This window comes from Megascapheus bottae, chromosome 22 (assembly GCF_031878675.1).
Source record: "Megascapheus bottae isolate mThoBot1 chromosome 22, mThoBot2.hap1, whole genome shotgun sequence".
Classification (NCBI taxonomy): Eukaryota; Metazoa; Chordata; class Mammalia; order Rodentia; family Geomyidae; genus Megascapheus; species Megascapheus bottae.
In genome coordinates this window covers 12,466,152-12,490,274 of record NC_143530.1, presented here as the reverse complement: position 1 = coordinate 12,490,274, position 24,123 = coordinate 12,466,152, and the positions used below count along the sequence as shown (strand labels likewise).

The 24,123-nt window shown below is 51.5% G+C and overlaps 1 protein-coding gene across 2 annotated transcripts in view; it reads right to left on the bottom strand.

Moving 5' to 3' along the window:
• Positions 1 to 20,662: 20,662 nt before the first annotated feature.
• The window catches only part of Ilrun (inflammation and lipid regulator with UBA-like and NBR1-like domains), a 46,257-nt gene continuing 42,796 nt past the window's right edge, over positions 20,663 to 24,123 (bottom strand). For both annotated transcript variants that reach the window (XM_090355847.1, XM_090355849.1), the window contains exon 5: positions 20,663 to 20,937. In XM_090355847.1, the coding sequence (XP_090211973.1) occupies positions 20,902 to 20,937 (36 nt within the window). In that variant the 3' untranslated portion in view covers positions 20,663 to 20,901. The remainder of the gene's footprint in view (positions 20,938 to 24,123) is intronic.

The following is a 24,123-nucleotide window of genomic DNA, read 5'->3' as shown; positions in this document are numbered from 1 at the left end:
CTGTCTGGCGGGGCGCCTCTTCCACCTTGGGCCTGGGGCAGCTCTGCAGCCTGTTTGCTTTCTTACTCAGCTGAGCAGCTGGTGCTGGGGAGATGTGGCTTTATGGGGGGGGGGGGTTGCTGGGGAGGTGGAGGCAGGAAGTGAGTCTGAGTCCCAGCCCTGGCAAGGGAGGATTAAGATCACCACCACCACGGAGGAGGCCTGTGGCCTGGGTGTGGGCTGCTGGGCGGCCGAAGCTGGTAGGTTGAGGCAGGGGGAGCTGGGGCTAGCGCAGTGGACCTGCACATGTGCGCATGCCCACGAAGATAGTCACACATGCGCACACATTCACATGAACACATAGAGCTTGGAGCACCCCGGAACTAAAGTCCTCAGCTCCCCCTCACATCTTCTCTGCCACCCATGTTCCTCTGGCTTGCTCCAGGAATGAGCCCCTGGAGGGGACCCTCCCCCACGGCGGCTTTCCCCGAGGATCCACACCAGGGCTTACAGGGCCCGCAGCTCCCCTGCATGCCCCAAAGTCCAGTTCTCTCAGCAGTGACCCTGGACTCTCCAGTCCCACCCTGCCTTGCCCCTCTCCTCCATTCTGGGCTGTTTCTCCTACTCTGCCCTGGCTCCTGGCCTTTGCCCTCAGCCTCAGGGTCCAGTGAGCCCCACTTGTTCTAATTGGGGAGCCCCTTCTCAGGCAGAGCAGCCAGGCCTGCAGCTGCAGGAAGACTGCTTAGAGTTTGCTGGCTGAGCAGAACTGACTGGGTCCGGGGGCCGGACTGCATAATTGCCTCCCTTTAGTCTATGCAGGCTGGGCTTGGCCAAGCCGATGGACACAGGACCCCCAGGCCTCACTCTGGGGCGGGGAAGGGCAGTCAGGGCACAATCTGGAGTGGACAGGATTTTGAGGGCAAAGGGGTCCAGGTCATGGGGTCACCACAGCCTGGAAAATGGGTTCCAAGCCCTGTTCCAAGTCACCAACCTCCCCACAGCTGGCAGGGAAAAGCTCCGGCCGAGCGCTGCTCCCAGTGCACTTACCTGATAGCTGCCTGGAGAGTAAGGAGTCCTCCGCTTCAGTGCCAATCTCAGCAGCCACAGGTGTGGGCAGCCTCGGCCACCGCTGTGTCTCAGCCAGGCATCTGGGAGGGCAGTGGATGAAGGGCCAGCAGGGATGGGGAGAGAGGTAGCCTTGGTGGCTTGTTGCCAAGGGCTTGATCACCTCCACAGGTGATCAGAGCTGCTGAGGTGTCAGAGCTGCTCCCAGGAGAGGCCCAGAGCCACCTGCTGGCACAGTGACTAATCCCAGGGTGAGGGGCTCGTGGGGCAGCAGCCTGGGGTTGGCTCTCAGGGCAGAGTGGACAGGTGGAGTGTAGGAATGTTTGGGAGGAAGTCAGGCAGGCAAGGGATGGAGAGTTGGCCAGGCCTGGTTTCCCATTATAAGTAATCCTTCCTTATTTACCTGAACAAATACACTCCCTGCTTACCTCAGACCACAGGCGGGCTCCTGGTTAACCCTTGCAGGCCTCCCTGTCGGCCCAGGGATCCACTCCCAGTAGCAGAACATTCCCACTCTCCCCCCTTTACTCCTAGATGAGCCACTGGTTCCATCTTACAAGTATAGCACAAAGGCTAATCCAGGAGGAACAGGCTGGGGCCAGGTGAGGGATCAGGAGAAAGCCCAGATCTGACAAGCCAGCAGTGAAAGAATCCCAGGGTCACCTATCCCAAGGAAGGCCATCGGGTTACCGAAAAGAGGCATCAGACGGGAATCACAGAGTGTGTCCTGGAGGAGGAAGCCCCTGGGGGTGGGATCAGGGTGTCCTCTCCAGCTACAAAGAGCCGAGCTAAGAGATATCCTTTGAGTCATCTCAGAATGCTTCCCCTCCCCTCTGTCAGGCAAGTGAGCTTTAGACAATGTCCATTGTTCATCTAACTTTGAAAGTAGCAGGGTAGCCCATGAGACAGCACAGGTACTCTAGAGCTTGAAGACGAAACCACAGTCCATAGAGCTAGTCACTCCCTTTGATCCACACCAGCATCTTCCAAGGAAGGCTGGACTCCCCATCCTCTTATCTCTCCCTCCCCCTCCCCAGAGCCCAGAGCTTGGTCATAATCAACACAGGCACCCTGGTGAGAACGTTATCAGAATTGTTCCAGGAGAAGGTATAGATGGGATGGAGCAGAGGTGGGAGGAGGGGACCCAGGGTCTTGCCCCACTCCATGCCCCACCCCCTTGTACAACATTAGCCAGCAGAATGAGGTATTCTACTGATGCTACGGTAAGTATCACAAACGTGGAGAAGTCTACATGGGACCGATAAGTGCTTCTGAGTGGATGGAGTGTTCGGGAAAGCCAGTGACTCACCCTCAATGTCCATTCCCCCCACCCCACTCTCCCTTTCCCTGGGAAACAAGCTTGTGATTTGGGTTGTTTAGTTTTATTTTAGACAGGGTAGCTGTGTAGCCAAGATTTGTTCTCAAACTCAGTCCTCCAGCAGGACATGGGTGACTCATGCCTTTAATCCTAGTTACTGAGATCTGATATCACTGTTCAAAGCCAGGCTGGGGAGGAAAGTCCAGTGAGATTCATTTTTTTCCTTTTCTTTTTCTTTTGGTCCTGGGACTAGAACTCTGGGCCTGGGCGTTGTCCCTGAGCTCTTCAGCTCAAGGCAACCTGGGTGCTGTCCCTTGAGCTACAGCACCACTTCCTGTTTTCTGGTGATTAATTGGAGATAAGAGTCTCATAGACTTTAGTGGTGGGACTGGCTTTGAACCAAGATCCTCAGATCTCAGCTTCCTGAGTAGTTAGGATTATAGGCATGAGCTACCAGCGCCTGACCAGTGAAGTTCTTATCTCCAATTAACCACCAAAAAAGCTAGTAGTGGAGCTGTGGCTCCAGCCTTAAGTGACAAATATTCAGGGATAGTGACCTGGCCCTGAGTACGAATACACACACACACATACACACTCATTTCCTGTCTCAGCCTTCTAAGTGCTGGGATTTCAGACATGTGTCACCATGCCCAGTTTTGGTTTGGTTGTTTTGTTTTGATATAGAACCTAGGGTTCCATTCATGCTATGTACACGCTCAACCACAGAGCCCAAACCCAGCCCTTTGCTGGTGGTTTTTAGCTGGACATGTAGCTACTGGCCTCTCTTGCAGCTAGGTATGATTAAATGACCAGATGATAGGAAGGGACAATGGCACTCATCCTTAACCCTCAAGGGATGCTGGGTGATGCACGGCCCTGTCCATGTGATCAGCCTCGTGTGGTACCACAGCCCCAACTTGGGGTTGAATAAGGAACACACCTTGCTTTTCCAGCTTTGTGACTGGGGCAAGTGCCTGTCACTCTCCATCAGCTGAGAACTCAGCTGCCATGAGGGAGAAGTAAGCCTGGCAAAGTGCCCTGTATATCCAAGTGGCCATCTCCCTGCTTTGCTGGACACTTGACTTCTTGTTCCTATAGCCCGCTCTAGGCAGATGGAGGCCTGAAGATTGTGAATGTCATGTCCAAGGTCATAGGTGAGATGCAGACCCCTTGGCTCCTCCATACCTGGTAGAGCCTATGCTTTTCCTGGTTCCTTCAGGGTTAAGTCCCAGGTTCCTTGTGTAGGCCTCGAGGGTCCACCAGGATTCTGGTCTCCTGCCCATAGCTCCCTGGCTGGCTCCCTCCTGTACCCCCACACCCAACTGATGCACACCCCAGAGCCACCACTCTCACCTCAGGTTGACACACAACAGGGGTTGTGAGATCACATGTTCTTTCCTGACACGGGGCCTTCTGAAGCTTGAAGGTTAACACCAGGAGCTGCCACCCTTGATTGAGTTGAGTTCCTCCAGCTTTGAAGACCCTCCTGCCTGCGTCCCTTCCAGGATACAGATTGTAGTTTATGGAGCCATGGACCTCTCTGGCCACTAGTGGAGACTACAGACTGAGACCCGAGGCTGGGACTTGGTGTGGACTAGTGGTATGATGAGGAGGTGCTGGAGCCGCCTCTTCTCTTCTCGGATTGACAACAGGAAGACCTGGACGGCTGTGGACACACAAGAGGAGGGAAGGCTGTCTCTGTCAGTTGGTAGGTCTTCCCAGAGCAAGCCCAAGGTGAGGAAGGGATCTGCAGTAACCACCATTAGTCTCTGCAGGCACAAGTGCGCTGAGGGGGCCAGGGTGTGGCAGAGTCTGCCATTCCCTAGGTCCTCGGTGATCCCTGACGGACCAGGTGCTGTCTGTGGGCTGAGTGCTCAGGTCAAGTCACGGAGGTGCCTCAAGAGCGGCCATCACCTTCTCTTCCTATTTGACCTCAGATAGGAAGCTGGGGCACAGGTGGCTCAGAGCTGGATACATCACAAGAAGCCGAGATCACAGCTAAGTCAGCCCTTAGCTCCGGGTGTGGTGGCAGCTGCCCCTCCTTCCCTGCCCCCAGCACCAGGTGGACCCCATGCTGCCTTGGGGGAGGGGAGGGCTCACGTCACAGCTCACACCCTGTGATCCAGCCCTGAGCCGGCCTGCTGCCTTTCCCCCATTGACGCAGAGCCAGCCCAGCCGGCCGGGCCATACAAAACCACAGGTGTGATAAGAGCACAATTGAGCTCGTTCTGTTACTGCGAAGGGGCTGGGAGCACGAGGCCACCAGCGGAGGGGAGTGCGGCAACCTGGGCGCTGCTATCAGCAGTCCTGCCCCCCCAGCAGCCCCTTTGAAATTTACCCACCTTATCTGCACTGCAGCTTCGAAACCTGCCTGGATTCCAAGGAGGCTGTTAGGTCTTTGTGTGGCCGCTGCCTTCCTTCCGCTTGGGCCCAGGGACAGCCTGGGGAAAGGAGAGTCTTGAGGAACACTCGGCCCTTTTATCCTTAGGGGCCCCTGCAGTCCTACCGCAGGGGCCTGCAATCACTGCGAAGGCCCTGCCAGGTACACACTTTCCACTGCCCGGTCAGGGTGCCCTCCTCACCTCGCTGGCCCTCTTTCCTCATCTTACTTTCTGCTACACTCCTGCTATTTTTGCAGACGCCTTTCTCCCAGCCTCAATTTCCTTCCTGCGTTTGAGAAGAGCCAGGTTTCTCTTTCCAGAGGATTTTGATGGAGTAAATACAAAGCATGATGCCTGGGCTGGGAACGTGGCTTAGTGGTAGAGTGCTTGCTTAACATGCATGCGTTTGACTGCTCAGCCCCACATAAACAAAAGCCAGAAGTGGTAGGGCCGTGCTTAGACCTTGAGTTCAAGCTCTAGGACTGGCCTAAATAAATAAATACATAAAGCAGGGTGGGCCGAGAGCATATCCTAGTGGTAGAACTAAGTTCTGGGTTCCATTCCTTAATAGCACATACACAGAAAAAGCTAGGTGCTGTGGTTCAAGTGGCAGAGAGCTAGCCTTGAGCAAAATGTGTCCAAGGACAGTGCCCAGGCTCTGAGTTCGAGTCCCAAGACTGGCAAAAAAAAAAAAAAAGCATGGTGCCAAGCTGGGCATGGTAGCTCAAACTTGTAATTCTAATTCTAGCTATTTGTGAAGGCAGATAGGAGGATCATGGGCCAGGTCGGCCTAGATAAAGAGGTTTGGGGACACCGGTGGGTCATACAATCCCAGCTACTCAGGAAGATGAGAGCTAAGGATCACGAATCTCCAGCCTGAGCAGGAGAGTCCACGAGCCATAAACTACTCAGAAAAGGCTGGAAGTGGCACTGTGGCCCAAGAGGTAGAGGGCTAGCCTTGAGCTAAAGAGCTCAGAGACAACGCCCAGGCCCAGAGTTCAAGCCTCATGACTGACCAAAAACAGGGAAGGAGGCATGGTTCAAGTGGTAGAGTACCTGTCTAATAAGCACAAGGCCCCGACTTACTGGAGTCCATGCATAGCCTTCTCTTAATTTTAAAAAATACAATAGGCCTCATGAATGTTGAGGTTATTCTTGGTCATTCTCTTATTGTCCATGCAAATTCTGTGGAGTGAGGGATTCTGAATTGCTTCCATTTTACAGATGAGGAAATGGAGTCCATTTGAGAGCTCACACATCCCGTAATGGATGATGCTAGAGATGGCCTGAGGAAGACATTTTCCCCAGTGTTTCCTATTCTAGACCCTAGGCAAAGTCCTGGACTCTCTCATGTCGTCTTGGCTGTTCTGTATTTCATTCAACCCCTTGAATCCCAAAGTACAGGGCCTTCCGTCCACAGTCCTGTACCTGGGGGCCTTGGTGACCACTTGCCAATCTGCCTGGCCCTGCCCAGTGACACGAGGGCCTGATGAGCCAAACCAATAGTCTCCCTCCACCCCCCCCCCTTCAATGCAGTACCCTGGGAGAATAAATAAATATTCATGAATGAATGAAGGGCTGATAGAAAGAAGGGGACAGCAAAGACTGAGAATGGGGGTGTGAGGACCGTCTGAGGAGAGGATGGAACTCAGCCATGAAAGACTCCACACAGAGCCCCGGTCCCCTTGGCTGCATTATCTGACTCTCCAGTTCCGGCCCACCTTCCACAGCCCTTCATCTCCCCAGCACAGGGCAGCCCACAGTTTCTAGAGCTTGTTCTAAGCTGATGCCGTTCAAGTCGCTCCATAGGGTCTGGACGGTGGTCACAGCAGCGGTGTTGGGGTTTGGGGAGAGCAGCACAGGCTTGTCTGCTGCCAGCAACTGCCAATTTAGCCAATTTCCAGACAGGGCAGGGGAGAGTTGGGGGCTGTACCCAGGGCCTCATGAATGTCAGTTAAGTACTCTACCATGAAGTCATACCCCAATCATGTTCACTCTTGACAATCTGCTTAGAGTGAAGGGCCCTTCACTTCAGAAACACACACACACACACACACACACACACACACACACACACACACACACACACACACACACACACACACCCCATACTGCCAGGGACTCACAGAACCCTCAAAGCACTTCCATAAACCCCAGTTCAGGAGCCCCTGTTCTCAACCACAAGGAACATGTGTGCAGGGCTGTTGGATTTACAGCTGGAATACTGCAAAACATCTGTCATGCGGTAGGGTGCTTAGTATGTGCATATCTCAACCAGTTAATGGACACTGACTGATTGTATAAAGAAAAGGGCTGCTGGACAGGGCCCCATATTGAATGAGAGTCTAAATCCTCTGGTAGGGCATGGGAGGCCTGAGCTAACCTGCCTTGACCCCATGTTGCCTCACTTCACAAGCATGTATGGTGGCCCAGTCCTAGAAGCTCTCAGTGGCTTTCACACTAACCTCCAAAGGTCACTGAGTACTTCACTGTAAACAGAACAGGTTCCGCTTTGCAGGTGGACAGTGGCTCCTTCCTCCTTGCTTTCTACATATCCTTAAGCCTCATCTGTAGAATCCAATGCAGGTGCTATATTTTACAAGAACCTTTCTTTCCTGAAGGGTAGGTGGACAGAAGAGTGCATGGATGAGTGCATGGATGAATGCATGATGGATGAATGGATGGTAGATGGGTGAATAGATGAATGGATGGGTGGATAACTGGGCAGGTAGATGAATGGATGAATAAATGGATGGTTGGATGGGTGAATGGATAAGTGGGTAGATGAGTAGATGGTTGGGTGGCAAGATGGATGAATGGGTATTTCTGGTTGGATGGATAGGTAGATGGGTGATGAGTGGGTAGCTGGATAGATGGATGGGTGAGTGGACTGGGGAACTGGGAATACCTTTATTCCCAGGGTGTGAAAAGGGCTAGAGCTGGGGATGTTTTTCTTAATGCTAGGAGGATAAGAGTGTGGGAAGTCTTTGCTCCTGGCTCCCATGTGAGACCTGACCCATGGTGGCCGCAGGGAGAAGGGAGGGTGAAAGGAAACAGGATTTGCTTCCTGCTATGGGGTTTCCACAGCTCCCACCCCACCCCGCAGTTCCAGCCAGGTCACAACTGCCCTGAAGTGACTGACTCAAGCACTGTCACAAGTGTGAGGGGGTGCAGGATGGGTCCCCAGACCTGAGTCAAGTCTCTGAGGCTGGGGTACTGCATCTCCCCTTGGGAGGGACTTGTGTCACCAGTTCCAAGAAGGACTGTCACAGAGCTGGCCCTGTGCTTAGGTCCCGGGAATTGCTCATGGCCAGCCTGAAGTCATATTTGGTGTCAGGATTCGCTGCTGGGCTTTGCTTTGCTTCACCCTCTGGTGTCTGCAGCCCAGCAGGCCATGGAGGTGCAGATGCTTCTCTATGGTCTACCCATCTTGTGCCGGTGACAGCCAGGCCTGCCTGGAAGGGCACTAGCACAGTTCTGGGCAGAAGGTACAAGTGAGCAGCCCCTCCCCATGCTTAAGGAGGGGAAAGGAGAGAGGAAAGGGGAATAGTGGTGGGGTCAGGGTCCTATCTACCCTCAGAGGACAGGACTGTCAACAAATGAGTGGGTATTCTAGCCTAGGGTGATTCTCCTAACCATACCCATGGCCCTCAGAGCAGGAAGGCGATGAATGAATCTAATGAGTGATTCACTTTTCAGGAGTGTGGTGGAGGCCCAGAGAGGAAAGAGGCTTACTCACGGAGCCCAGCACTACAGCGGCGGGCAATGTTCCCATGCTTCACACTCAGACTCCTTCACCTTTCCCTCCATTTCACAGATGGAGACACTGAGACACAGCAAAGTCACACATTTTAGGAGTGGCAAACTGATTTGTGAATTAGCCTGGCTCTAAAATCTCATGCCTAATCTGAGGCCTTGTGGTCTCTAGCTGAAGTCTTAGACTTACCTTGACTTTTGTATGCTTTGCAGCTTGAATTCAGCCTCTCCTGGTCTTGGTCTTGGTTAAGAATAAATAGAGGGCTGGGAGTTTGACCTAGTGGTAGAGTGCTTGCCTAGCATGCACGAAGACCAGGGTTTGATTCTTTGGTACCACATATGCAGAAAAAGCTGTAAGTGGTCCCGTGGCTCAAGTAGCAGAGCCTTGAGAAAGCCCAAGGACAGTGCTCAGGCCCTAAGTTCAAGCAAAAAAAAAAAAAAAAAAAAAGAATAAATAGAAAGATATTACTTACTACTTATGTTTATTAAACCCTTTCTAGGGTGCAAACTCTGGACTGATTTAAAAAAAATAATCTCACCCTAATTCTCATAAGAACCTTGAAGAGCGGGCATCATAACTACCACGTGCATATATGAAAACTGGGGCACGGAAAGACTAGCAGGCTTGCTCTGGGATACACGCTTGTAAGGAACAGCCACGATGGGAAAGCAGCCAAGCTGAAGTTTGGCTCCCTCAGGAGCACCCCCCTCATATGGCCCTTGAACTTTTCTGCCCCCTCCTGAGGAAGTTCCTCCGTCACGTTGAAGAAGCCAGGATCCCTTGCCCAGTCCGGGACACACTTGGCGGCAGCTGCAGGAAGCAGGGCCAGCCCAGCATCTCAGGTGTCACTCACATATCCTCCAGGAGCCACCGCCCCGCAGGCAAGGAACCCCACACCCCACACCACCTGCCTCCTCCTTCATTGCTCCTGGGCTTACTGGGGGCCCAGGAGAGGTAGCCTTAGGGTCTAGGGTGGCTTGAGAGAATAAAAGAACAAGCAAGTTTCTGTGTGGTGCTGTTGGCTGCATGGTCTTAGCCCCATAAGCGAGTACAACTTACCTGGGCCGGTCCCTTCACCTCTCACCTCTGTGTCTCACATAATGGTGCCCTTCCTCTTAGGGAAGGGGGAGGCGGACTCTGTCGTCACACAGGGTGGTGGGGATCACATGGTGTGTGCGGGGAGCTTGAATCCACCTGTCGCTTCACAGCAGCCTATTTTACAGATGAGTAAAAGAACCCAGAAGGATGAGGTGATTCACCATGGCTGGGCAAGATTGAGGGGGAGGGGAATCTCCCTGCTTTCCTGTGCCAGAATGTGTAAGGCCAGAATAGGCTGAGAGTCTGGGGACCAGAGCGGGAGATTCTTTCCTGGCAACACCCATAGCTCAGTGCCACCTTGTTCAAGCGCCGACCGCCTCCCCTACCCCCAAATTGCTTTCTGTTTCTGGGTCTCAGCTTTTCAGCTGAGAGAAGGCAGGTGTGGTGGCACATACCTGCAGTCTTGGGACTCAGGAGCTTAAGGAAAGAAGATTGTTTGAGCCCACATCTTCAAAACCAGCCTGAGTTACACAGCAAGACCCCATCTCAAACAGAAAGGACAAGCTGATTTAAGGATTAAAAGACAAGAGTCTTGATGAGATGATATCAGTAAGGTCCTGGTAGAGTTCCTGGCACATGCCCACTGAGCATCTCCATCATCTGAGGAAAGTCACATTCCAGCTTACAGATGGGGAAACTGAGGCTCAAAGAGGCAAATGGTGGTCACGTCCCCCAGAAAGTAGAAAGCAGGGGAATGAAGTCTTTGCCTCTCCTCCCAGGCTGGCTTGTCCTCCAGTCCCCACAACCCCAGAGGGAGGCTTCAGGCTGGGATTCCTCTTACTCACTCTGTTCAGCACCCACGTTTCCCGGGTGAGCCTGCAGGGCATTATCATCTAGCCTCTTTCTCTGATGGAGCTGCTGACCAGTGTTATGCCTGCAGGTGTCATGCCAGCCCACCCTGGCTTCAGCCAGCTTTCCTGGGTGCCTCCAGAAGTGTGAGCCCAACCTAATATGGTAGAAGAAAGAAGATGAAGGCAGAGGGGGCAAACGTAGACAGGGTATTGAGGACCTGCAACTCTGGCTCCACTTGGCTCATGGAGCCCAGTCCCACTCCTCTACAGCCGGGAATAGGGTGACATTAGGGTATAGACAGAGTGGAATCAGAGAGCAGACTCTGAGTGGAGCCATGTGATCAAACAATTCAGAGGACAATCCTGTTACTTTCTGTGCCTGGGGGGGAAACTGAAGTCCAGGCTTCATCTCACAGGGCCCCAGGAATGGCGTATGTAGCTGAGGGAAGCAGGGAGCTCCTGTGCCTGCCTGGACTGGGCCTTTTAACTCTCATCTCATAGCGGGGCTCCTAGGAGGAGCTCTCAGGTGCCCCAGGAGGGGCTGGGGGGTCCTCACCTCATTTCAGAGCTGGACTGGCCCAAGGTCACTGGGTGAGGGAAGTGGGCCACTTTGCCTCAGGATTGAGTGAGGATGGAGAGGAAAGGGGAAGAGAGGAGGGGAGAAGCATGGTAACAGTCTCAAGAGCCCTTATTCTCACAGCAGAGATTATAGTCCTGCTTGCCCTGCTGCCCTCTGCCAGCTTTGTACCCATGTCCAGCCAGGGGAGCTGTGGCTGTGGTCTCTTATGGGTGCGGCCTCCAGGGAGGGGCTGTTTGTTCCTGGTGGCCCAAGTTCAGGGATGGCTTTATGGTGCAATGCCATCTGGAAGATGTAGCATGGGCAGCCTGGCTGGAACAGAGCCAGGGCAGGGCAGGGGGCCCCAGGAGGAGCTGCCCCCCTCTCCCCGGCTGTTGCCTGGCTTCTAGAAGAAGGGTGGGGCCCTGAGTGAATGTGAGTCCAGCACAGTCTTCAAAGGACCCTGTGAATCAGGGAGCAATCCCATCTCCAGGGCGAAACACAGAGGCTTAGGGGTCAGCTACTAGCCCGGTCCATACCTTACCACTAGGAGAATTGGGTTCCACATCCTTTCCAAACTGGCATACTAGAGCCAGGAATGGAGCAGGCCTAATCCAGCCACCCTAAAACCTTGGGCAAGAATTTAATCTCCCTGCGGTTCAGTGTCCTGTACGGTAAGGTAGTAGATTCCTTCTGTGGACAGCAGAAAAATTTAAGGACAGAGGTTTGGGTGCTGGGAAGTGGGTTCATCATGAGAACTTTGAAGACCTTTCTGTGTTCAGACCACCTCAGGACAAAGACCTCCCTGGCATGACTCAGACTTCAGGACCCAACCCTGCTCCTGGGTCCCCTTTCCCACATAAGGTGTCTGGCCAGTTCCCTCCCCTGGGTCACAGGGACATTGATTTCTTCCCAGCACATCCCTGTGAGGGCCCAAGGGACCCCTGAGAAGAGAATGTATCACCTGGATATTCGGGGGAGGATGTTTATTCATAATATTAATATGGCAATGTGACATAAGACACATGGGCAGAGGCCAGCGATGATACAAGGTCTCAGTGATCTGGATCAAACCTTGCTCCTGAAGGGAAGGCTTCAAGGCTGTCTTCCTCCTACATAGCCCAATATGTGATTCTGAGAGCCTCCCCCAGGGGTTCAGACTCTAGGAGTCCACCCATTCCTGAGGTACAGGCCCCAAGGCTCACTCAGGGGACCTGCAGTCCCCAGCCACTCAGTGGCAGAGCAGGACCCCACACTGTGACTTCTTCCTTCTTCAGGCTTTGCTGACCCAAGGCTTCACCATGGCTGACCCTGGTCAGGTTGACAGTCTGCAGTGATACAGAAGGGCCCATGGCTGCTCTGATGAGGAATAAAGGGTCTGCCTCCCTAGAAGTGACCCTTTGCTAAGGGACTTCTTTCAACACACCTTTAACCGCTGCTCATTGCCTGAGCCTCAGTTCTCTCTCCTCCATCTAGGATTTCTGCCCACCTCAGAACATCAGCATGCTGGGCAGGGCATGTGGCTTGCTCTCCAGCTCTGAACAGGGCCACCCCTCAATTCAATGTCCTCCAGACTCCAGTGCCTGTGCTAACTGTGGGGATGTCTGGGCAAGGCCAGCTACTCCCCTTGGGTGGACACCACAGACTGACGTCTCTCTCCCACTAGGGCTCAGAGTGTGGCGAGGGGGCAGAGGGCCTCCCAGGGAGAGAGCAGAGAGGGAGAGTGCAGGAAGGAAGGTGGTAGGTGATCCCCAACATTTGCTTTCCTTTCTTACAAGGGGAATCCACAGCTTCTTGGGTGAAACAATGGAGCACTCTTTGCAGATAGAAGGAGCAAGTGACTGAGTTCTAGCCAATTAGAACTCACAGGAAGTTGTGGGTCAGGATTTTAAACAGTTGTAATGAAAGGTGGCTGGGCTTAAGCTTGGTAGTCAAGCAGAAGAGAGTTGACAACAAGGCTGAGAAGGGCCGTTTTCTTTCGGGAAGGACCAGGTAGGCTTTCCACCTTCTCTTAGCATGAGAGTGCACATGTGCACATATGTATATTCTGGCCTATGTCCAGAGTGTTCAGGCTGGCCACACTCTCAGAGGTGACCTCGGGGCTGAGCCTTAGTTTTCTCATCTATGAAATGGAAGAATAATGGCACATACCTTTTCAGAAAACCCACTCCTCTGGTATGGATTCTCAGGGAAGCCTGGGATGGGAGCTGCTGGCGTGCTGGGTGCACTTCACACCTTGCCCTTCATGATGGTCTCACAGGGTGTGCCAGGTACCGGTGGTTGCCAGCTGTAATCCTAGCTACTCAGAAGGCTGAGATCTGAGGATTATGGTTATAAGCCAGCCTGAGCAGGAAAGTCCATGAGATTCTTTTCTCCAGTTAACCACCAGAAAAACTGAAAGTGGCTCAAAGTGGCAGATTATTAGTCTTGAGCAAAAGAGCTCAGGGACAGCACCTAGGCCCTGAGTTCAAGCCCCAGGACTGGCAAAAAAAAAATGTTTTTTTCAGTGAATGTGCATAAGTGTGAACTTCTGTGTGGGCATGTGCTGGTGAGACTGCCAAGACCCCATGGAGTGCCAGTGTGCAAGCTGAAGTAACAACAACACAGCCATGTGCTGCTGGGGGCACAGGGTGCAGAACTTCACAGGCGTGCCGTGTCTGTGCTAGGGAAGGGTTGTGTGGTGTACGACACAGAGGGCCCCACTATGTTCTTCACACACTCCTACCCAAGGAGAGGCAGGAGACCCCATCCTGCTAAAGAAACTCCAGGGCCCTTTTCCTTTGTACAGTTGTGTTTCTGCAAAGTTGTAAATCCATCCCCCTGCCCCATTTTTTTCCCTGAGAGCCAGGACTGGTTCCCTGGGGCCCACCTACCACCTTGATTGCACCTCACCAGACTACCCCAGGGGATGTGTGGTGAAATTGGTTCCTGTTTCTCAAATACCCAGGGATCTATCGTCTTCCCCAGGGGACTTGGCTGCCCCAGTGGGTTCAGGTGACAGGGAGAAAGTCCAGGTGAGGAGCCATACCAGTAGGAGAGCTCCGGGGAGGGGGGGTTCTCCCAAAGGCCTCACTGTCCCCTCCATCCAAGAAGCTAGACAGACACCTGACTGTTTAGACACCCCCTGGAAGGCACAGGACTGTGGGCCCTTCCTAGCACCCTGGCATGACTCTCCATGGGAGCTCATTTTTCCCATCTCCTAGGTCCAGTCTCCCTACCAGGAACACCTACTTCAGGGGGTCTAGTAGGGACTTGACACACAGACACCCCAGCCCTAACAATAAGAGTTGCTCCAAATCCATCACCTCTTAGCACTCTTGGGCTGGGCCCCTGAGTGTGCTCAGCTGAGACTGAAATGTGTGACAGCAGGAGAAAGCCAGTGAGGGGAGGGCAGGAGAAAGAACTGGAGATGCTCAAGGGACTCGCTGCTGCTGGATATCTTAGTGTCTACCTATGGCCTTGGCTTCCATCCCTGGAACTGGCTCTGAGAGTTCCTGTGACACCTGGATGCAGACGTGTCAACCACTGTACTCTGCCCTAGGAAGTAGGAAACCACAGTAGCTAAACCAGTTCCCAGCCAGAGGTTCTGGGCTGTCATTCTCCCCTCCCCTGGGGCCTTCTCCTGTCCACAAGACCCTCTGCCACTGAGGTGGGCAGTGTCTATTTTCAGAAATCAGGCTGGTCTTGCATAGGGTAGGCTCCTGTTTCTCCCACACATCAGCTCATTTCTTCACCCAACAAACACACTCTAAGAGCCCACTGCAAGTCACTGCCGAGTGGGGCATCCTAGCGTTACAGAGGAAATCCAGATCCCCTAGGCCTCTTGTTTACCATAGCCCAACTCCCACAATAACAAACCAATAAATACTCATTAAGACAAAGGTTTTCTGAAAATAAAAGCCGTGGCCTGGAAAGGGAGTTTTACAGAGCAGACTTCAGGTTCCTTAGCCTCTGCCTCCCAAACATCCAGTGTTCTTCTCAGGGGCCAGGCCACAGTACATCAAATGGGTCATAATAACATAGTGGTCACCACAGGCTGGATGCTGACCATGGCCAGACAATGATGCTAAACATTTCCATGAGTGTTTTCATTGCGACACCTGGGGTAACACTGCCCTCATTTTACTGATCAGGACACTGAGGGTCCAAGTGCCTAAACAGGCTCCATCCCATAACTGCTGAGTAACAGAGCTTGAATTCCCTCCCAAGCGGCCTGCCTGCAAGTGGAGGGTAGAAGCCACACACCTTCTGGAGGTCTGGGAAGCAAGAGAGGCCTACTTGTCAGGGAGGCCCAGTCCTTTGCAGAGGAAACACTGGCCATGTGTCGCCCTCTGCTGGCCGCAGACCCACCTATACCAGCAGAAGACTCACATTCCTAGCGCCCACATTCCCTGACCACCACCATCCTCACCCAGCACTGTCCACGGAGGACCAGTGCAACTGTTCACCTGGAAGTGGGTTAGAAATGCCCAGTCTAACACCTTTCCAATCAGTCTTAAACACACTTAAGAAAGCTACATCTCAGAAGTGCTAGTCAGGTACTAGTAGCTCACACCTGTAATCCTAGCGACTCAGAATCTGAAGGTTCTAAGCCACCCCAGGCAGGAAATACCAAGAGACCCATCTCCAATTAACCATGAAAAAACCAAAAGTGGAGCTGTGGATCAAGTGGTACAACGCCAGCATTGAGCAAAAAAGCTGATAGCACCCAGATCTTGAGTTCAAGCCCCAGTACTAGGATGGGTGGATGGACACTATCGCTCTCTCACACAGTGCTAATAAAAGAACAAACCTGTAGTCCTGGTTTCTAAACTAGTATATTTGTAATTGTGTTTTGGGGAACAGTCAAAGAACTCGTTCTCTGGCCCCTTGGCTCCCAAGCTTATACACATTCTCCCACCTCTAGGCAGGCTTGCCTGCTTCCTGCCCAGGTTTTGAAATCTGGGGCTGCCATGAGAGCCGTCAGTGCCCAGTTCTTTGGCAGCCACTCAAGGATGGACACTAGGTGTTTTCTGAGAAGTGGCTGGGTCACAGCAGCTGTGAAGGGAGGGGCCTTCTCAAGAACAGGGTGGAAGGCACACGTACAACCTGAGCTGGGTAGGGAAGTAGCCTGGGAGCACAAGTTTGCTCTGCCAAGAGGGCTGGGCCCACACCACTGCAACTGCCTACCACCCCCCCCCCCCCGACTCAGCTGAGAGCCCCCTCCCTGTTACCCAGCCCCCGTGGGAATGACTCAAACTAGGAGCTTGGGTCCAAACTTGCCTCTTTCTCTCAGGGCCTGCTGACTTCTTGACAGGTTACAGCCCCAAAGACAAACAGATTCTGCCAAGCAAATAACTGTTTAGCAGCAGAGTTGTTGGGGAAGGACTCGGAGTGGGTCACAGTTGCCATTAAGACCACGTGATGGGGCGGGAACCCCTGAAACACGAGAATACCAGCTTAGGGGGTCCCTGGTGGTCTTTCTACTGGGACCCATCCTAGACCATAATCAGGTTGCTCTTGGGGGAACAGGAGACTTGTGTTCAGCTTCACCCCAGGCTTCTGGAGGTTTTGTGGACCGTGACCTCCCTATCCTCTCAGCTCCTGCACCCTGGACCTGCCAGTTCACTCAAAATCATCACTTGGAACACAGCTTTGGCAGATCGGGGTGGGGGGGGGGAGAGGCCCAATTCAAGTCTAGATGAAAGGCTGCATCTTCAGGAAATGAAAACTGTGAGCACCTAGCCCAGGCTGCCTCCTCTGGAGCTGAGGCTCAGCTGTGCAGGATCCCTGGGATCCTGCTCTCTACCACAAAGGAGCGCTGGGCTCTGAAGAGGGAGTGGTCATCACTACTGAGACGAGGCAGCAAACACACCATTTACTGTTGTATGTCACTTAAGTTCCTTTCAGGTTGACAGCTGCTCAATTCTTTCAACTGCCAAGGAACATCAACCTTATGTCCCCCTTCCCCAGGCATAAACTACCTCAGGTAAGAAGATGGGGTGGGTTTTTATTTGCCAGTTGTCTAGAGTATAATCCCTAGCTCACAGGTTTCCAGGCCAGCCACAAAAGCCTACATAATAATAATAATAATAATAATAATAATAAATAAAACCCAAGACAGCCCCACACAATGGCTCATGCCTAGTTACTCAGGAGGCTGAGATCTGAGGATCACGGTTCAAAGCCAGCTCAGGCACAAAAGGACCCGAGACTCTTATCTCCAAATAACCTCTAGAAAAACAAAAGTGGTGGTGTGGCTTGAGGGGTAGGGTGATACTCTTGAGCTGAAGAGCTCAGGGAAAGCGCCCAGGCCCAGAGTTCAAGCCCATGACCAACCAAAACAATAAAACAAAAAAACAACCCCCCCCAAAAAATCCAGGGGCACCTTAGGCACCCCAGAACTACACAACCATTTGGGGGATCACATAAGACCTGATCTTCACAATCCAAGAAGCCAGGACCCAAGTGGTAGTGAAGAAGTCTCCAATTTCCCTTTTCTGCTTTCCCCAAATGATGCTTGTGATGCTCGGTCAGCTTCCTGTGTAGCTCCTCACTGTGCACGCTGGACACATAGTAAGACCCCCAACCATGCTGGCCTGCTGACCACTACCAATGTGGTGTGACTTCCTACATACTGGCGTGGACCAACAGAGGGGCACCCTGGTAACTACAGGGCATGTAGAGGCACTTTTCTTACCTTTCTGGTCATCAGCTGACAGGAAGGCCGGCAAACCCATTGTAACCCCATGGCACATTTCCACAAAGTTAACGAATCTTATTATGTATGTAATTACTCAATCTCAATAAAGGAACAAAAAAAGTTAATGAAGCTCAGAGATTGCTTTGCCATCTGCTAAAGGGAAAGACCCAGAGACCCAAGGACTCACCCCATGGCTGCTTTGGGGTCAACCAGGTTACGGAGGCTAAATGGACCAAAAAAACTCAGACACAGGAGAAAAGTTTTTGTGTGTGTTAATTTAATCATACAAATATTCATTTATACAGTAAGGAAAACCTCCTCACCTTCATCTCCTCCTAGGCACCATGAGGCCCACCAGACACCCACCCAGTGTAGGTGGGAGGGGCAGCCAGGGCTGCTCCCACATTCACCAGAGGCAGCCAGGGACAGCGAGGCCGGGGGGAGCACTCACACTTCGGAGCCCTGGCAGCCCTTCCATCTTCTCCTCTCCCCGGAGCACAGGCTGAATTTGGGTTTGTATTTTTTTTTTATCCTAATGTCCACTTCCCCCTGTGGTCACCCTTAGGCCACCAGTTTGAGTGCCTCTAATGGGCCCAAAATTACAGCCAGTCCTTACTATAGGGAGAGAAGGCTGTTCTAGAAAAATGCCCCAAATTCATCTGCCCGTGGCAAGAAAAAAAAAAGCATGCACACGTGCATACATATCCAAACACACGCACGCACGCACGCACGCACGCACGCACGCACGCGCACACACACACACACACCTCATTCTATGCACACAGACAGGTTCTTCCCAAACTTACAGTCCTCCCCAACTGGGTTCAAGCCCAAGTCACAAATCACCTAAGGCTGGTGCTGGCCTTATCTCTAGGGTGTCAGATGCTGGCTGTCCTGCTCAGAAGACAGCCTGCCATGTATGAAGCTTCTGAGAAGGACAGAGGCAAGTGCTTGCCACCCTACTAGGCAGGGAGTAAAGATGAACTCTAGGCAGTTCTAAGAAGCCACACCAATGCAGGGAGGGAGAATGAGTGGCACCAATACCCTCCTCTGGCCCTGGGAAACCATGTACCAAGCTTGTACTCGCTCTGGCCCTCTGCAAAACTGTTCGTTCTTAGAAAGGCAGCCAAAGTGCCTGAGACATTTTACTTTCCAAGCAAGGTTGCCCACAAACAGGAAGACAAGCAGGATGAGGGGCAGGGCTGGACTTACAGTGGCTGATGGAGGCTCTGCTGAATTGAGCCAGAAAACCTGAGCTGGGAAAAAGGAAGGGCCCTGGTGTGGGGGGGCAGCAGATGGGGGATGCCAGGGTAGCTGAAGATAAGCTGCTCTGAGGCCACAAACAGGAATAACAGCTGGGTACATGTGTACTCCAGAGTGGCAGTGTCCTAGGAGACCGGCACCTATATAGCAGCAGCTGTCTGGGCTTACAAGGGCCCTCAGACAAAAGCCATCCTGTGCCCTGCCCTGCGTGGTGGGCCTCCAGCATGGACTTCCCTCAGCTCTGCTAGGAACGGGAGCCCATGTGTGCTCCAGAGAAGCCCTGGGTTAGTCCAGCTGCACTGCTCTTATAAACAGGTGCGATCTCCGTGAACCAAAGCTTTGGGCTTGGGGAAGAGGAGAGGTGAGGGAAAAAGTTTATACAAGCTTTTTCTCACAATCAAGTATTTAAAAAAGTCTCAGAAGAGGAGGAGGAACAAACACACTGTTTTTTTTTTTGGAACTCACACCCAGACAGAGACAGACAGGCAGGCAGACAGACCATCACCCACACCCAGGCTACAGGACCCCTCGCAGCCACTCATCCTTTGATCTCCCTGCTTTGCTCATACCCTGGGGGGTATGCTAACAGGCAGGGGACCCTGCAACCACACCCTAGACCCTCATCCCTGGCTCTCAAACCAACCATAACTCCAGGGAAGAAAGGCTGAGAAGAGGGACTTTGCATATTCATGTTATCTTTGGCAGACAGCTGTTCTCGCCTGTGCAAGTTCCTCATGGAAGATACTCATGGCTCAACCTACTTGCATACAGAGGACACCAGTGGGACAAGCAGCACAGTGGGTAGCCAGTCTCTGCTCCTGCTCAGCTGCCCCGCGACCAACTTCCCCAAACCAAGCATGAACTTAGGGGAGGTCCTTCCATTTCTAACCAAATTAGTCTTCAAGATCAAGTAGTCAGTAGCCCTTTCCCCTAACAAGTTCCCCATTCAGGACTGTATTTTCTTCTCTTAAGAGCTCAACCTCCACAAACAGGCGGTGGGGATACCACAAAGGACAACTGCAAGGAACAGAGAAGGGAGTTGTGTGACAACAGAGAAGCATGGGATGGGACCTGCTGCACACCTGCTTATGAACTACCCTTCCATGTGTGCATGGGGCACACCCACCAGTCAGCACAGAGGGACTGTTCCCAGAGCAAACGGCAAGCTGCAAGAGAACATAAATGTGATGGCACTTCCTTCTGCCAAGAGAAACATGGAAGAAAGCAACCTGAATTGTTACACATGTGTGCGCAAGGACACCTCCTGGCTTCCAAACTCCATCACTCGGCATCATCCCCAAGGCTTCCTCTGCTGGCCAAACAGGGAAGTTTGGTCTTCAGAAAGGTTCTGATGCTAACAAGCCAAAGGGTTGACAAATACAACTGTCAAAGGCGTATATCAACACAAGATTAAAGTGAAAAGAGGAGGAAGAGTGATGACTCATTGGCTGATGCCACTATAAACACTGGGGTTAGATTCTGGAGTCAGATGACATAGTGATGTGCTTCTGTAGCAGTGACCCACACAGTCCCCAAACATGCCACGCCAGCTGCAGCCTGAATCACTTCCAGAGCAAACACTATTCTATAGAGTATGTTATCCCTTATTAAAAAAAATAAAAGTGGGGAGAAAGAGAGGAAAATTAACATGTGCTCAAAACTACAACCTTTCTGTAGGCAAAATAATTTTTGTTTAAAAAGATGGCTTATTTTTCCCATCCCGAGTGACCTCGTGAGTAGATAGACTGACGCCTAATAAACAGAACCCAAGGTGGCTGCATGGATTTCTTCTTGGTAGCCTCAACATCACTCCTGCGATCCAGCATTCACACATGCATACTGAGTTTACTCAAAACTAGTCTGTTCTGCTTCTTCCTCTTCTTCCAGGATGGGGGAGGATCGGAGCCAGGGATCCGTGCGATGTGGTCTATAATCCAGAGGAACCCTTTGCCCCCCCACCCCAAGTCGGGCCTTCTGTCTTTTGTTAATTTTTCTTCTTGCTGACACCCGTTTAAGACTGGCCGAAGGGATAAGGCCCGTGGAGCCCCTGGAAAAGAGTGAAGACAGTCAGTGAGGGTTCACAACAGTGCAACTTGACAATCAAGTACAAGAATCTACAGTTCCCAGCAATTTAGAAGGAGGTCCCAGTCATAGATGAAGTATGAGGATTCCCTCACATATAAAGATTCACAAGGCCAAAGACCAGACATGGAGTTAAGTCTCTCACTGAGTTACACCAGCCAATAAGAGAGGAGGCCTGCTTTCCTTCATCCCCAGTACAAAGGTTCCCAGTTCTTGACAGCAGTGTCTCCACCTCTCAGTGGAGGAACCTCATATACCATTTCAGATTCAAGATATTGCTATACCCAAGAACAGAAACAACATGGCACCCAGGAACCTGGCTTGGCAGTAGGTCCTACACTGCCTTTAATCTTCATCTTGTCCTCAAAGTCAGATATGTATTACCAAACCCATTTTAGGGATGCCTATTTTACTAAAGGAGACCTGTTCAAGGTCATCAGCTGGTAGGAGACAGAGCCAGAACACAAATACTAGTGGTCAGCAGTTCTATACTGATATTTATTTGTTCTCTTCTGCCTCATGGTAGATCTATTCTAAAGGCACTCTGGCTCCCTGGCTTGATGGAAAAGGCTTCAGTCTTACTTTTCCCTTATATTAAGCATGACGGGGCCGGGAGTTTGGCCTAGTGGTAGAGTGCTTGCCTGGCTACGAAGACCCGGGTTCAATTCCTCAGTGCCACATACATAGAAAAAAGCCGGAAACGGTGCTGAGGCTCAAGTGGTAGAGCTCCAGCCTTGAGAAAATCCAAGGACAGGGCTCAGGCCCTGAGCTCAAGCCCAGGACTGGCAAATAAATAAATAGATAGATAAATAAATAAATAGATAGAGAATGAGACAGAAGTCGGGCACTGATGGCTCATGCTTATAATCCTAGCTACTCCGAAGGTTGAGATCTGAGGTCAGAGTTTGAAGCCAGCCTGGGCAGAAAAGTTCCTGTGAGACTCTTATTTACAATAAACTACATAAGTTCAAGCCCCAGGACCAGCTAAAAAAAGGAAAGAAAGGGGGGGAGGGGGGGAGAGGGGGAAAGAGAAAGAGAGAAAGAGAGAAAGAGAGAGAGAGACAGAGACAGAGACAGACAGACAGACAGACAGCAATCTGGGTGCTGGTGGCTCACTCTAATCCTAACTACTCAGGAAGCTGAGATCTGACGTTCAAGGTGCAAAGTCAGCCCAGGCAGAAAAGTCCCTGTAAAAGCTCAGGAATAACATCTAAGCATTGAACTCAAGTCCCATGACTGACAAAAAGAAAAAAAAAAAGAAGTAAAAAACCAGAAGTGGCTTGTGTGATAAAACATCAACCTACAGGGAGGTCTGGAGAAAGAAAGAAAGAAAGAAAGAAAAGAAAGAAAGAAAGAAAGAAAGAGAGAGAGAGAGAGAGAGAGAGAGAGAGAGAGAGAGAGAGAGAGAGAGAGAGAAAGAGAGAAAGAGAGAAAGAGAGAAAGAAAGAAAGAAAGAAAGAAAGAAAGAAAGAAAGAAGAAAGAAAGAAAGGAAAAGAAAAGAAGAAAGGAAGGAAGGAAGGAAGGAAGGAAGGAAGGAAGGAAGGAAGGAAGGAAGGAAGGAAGGAAGGGAAGAAAGGAAGAAAGGAAAGAAAGGAAAGAAAGGAAAGAAAGGAAGAAAGGAAGAAAGGAAGAAAGGAAGAAAGGAAGAAAGGAAGAAAGGAAGAAAGGAAGAAAGGAAGAAAGAAAGAAAGAAAGAGAGGGGGGAGGGAGGGAGGGAGGCAGGCGTATCTCAACACCACAGTAGTTACACAAATACCTTAAAAACATGTGATTCCCTCTGCCCTCCCATCTTCCTTGAGAAAACTCAGCCAAAACCTAGACTCAAAGGGTAAACGTAACCTAACAGGCCACACCAGAGCCCCTGAACCAAGAGAGATCAAAAGGATGACGAGACTAGAAATGGACTCAGCCACATACATGACCATAGCCTGAGGGGACTTGCCGATCTGACAACTACGTCAAGAACCCTCAATCTAGGGACTGCCTGCCTAGCACGCACTGTGCAATGAACAAACCCCACTGACTAGGCACAACGCAGTTGCAGAGCTGCCAGTGATCCGACTTCCTTGATTCTGCTTCCTTTGCTGCCACTGCCCGCCCCCCAGCAATGTGCCTGGTTCTTAGCAGACATGCAGTAAATATTAGTTGAATTAATAACTAACAATGTTACTCAGACTACTTTTTGGAGTCACAGGAATGTTGACCTTTCCAAAGTCAGATTTTATAACAATTGCTTAGGTGGGGGACCCCAAGTGCCACGGTGCCAAGCCATCTGTTTTGCTTACAAGCTCCCAGGTTCCATGAGTGGCTAGACTATGCAGGTGATGAGAGTCAGGTGCTCAACCCTCCTACTGTTGTGGGCTGCAGACCTGGGAAGAGAGCTGGTCAGCTCCCTGCCCTGCACCACTCACCAAGCCACCCCAGGCCAAGACTCTTTCCTTCACAGCACCGTAGATTACTTTGCAAACCTCCTAGATTCACAGTTCTAGGTGTTGACACAAAGTGGCCTTGTAAAGGAGGCTAAAAAACAGTATTCTGAAAAAGATGCCTTCTAGTCTTGATAATTGGATGTCACAGCTAGCAAGGATGAGGAACATGAAGATTAAAATGTCCACTTTTATTCCTCCAGTGAAGCACTGATAATGCTTCACTTTTTTTTTTTTCTATGAGCCTCCAAAAGATCAGACACAAGAATGTCTCTAGCTGCCTAGTGGTATACATGGACAGAAATTCACCAAAAGGAGGTGAAGTGGAAGCAGGGCAGGGCAGGGCTGAAGGGGTTCCAGTAAGTAGCCCTGAGTCCTCACAAAGATAAGCACGACTTCCCATCTCAGAGAGTCAGGTAACCTGACCAAAGGCATGGCAGTAGTGAGCAAAAGAGTAGCTGTTAACAGCACTTCCACACTTGCTGGCCAAATTTAGCCTTATCCCCAGCAGGCAAGCAAAGGCTGTACCCATCTCAGCAGTCAAAGTCCAACCAGTAGAGCCAAGGGTGGGCCGGGGCAGCAAAGCACTCCACCTTCCATTTTGCAGGGTTTGGTGATAGTCCCATTGCACCAGAGGAAGAAGTAAAGCAGCTTATTAAAGTAAGCTACCAGGCCTCCGCACCTCCCCACAGCCACTCATTCAGATTAACCCCAGAAGAGCTTA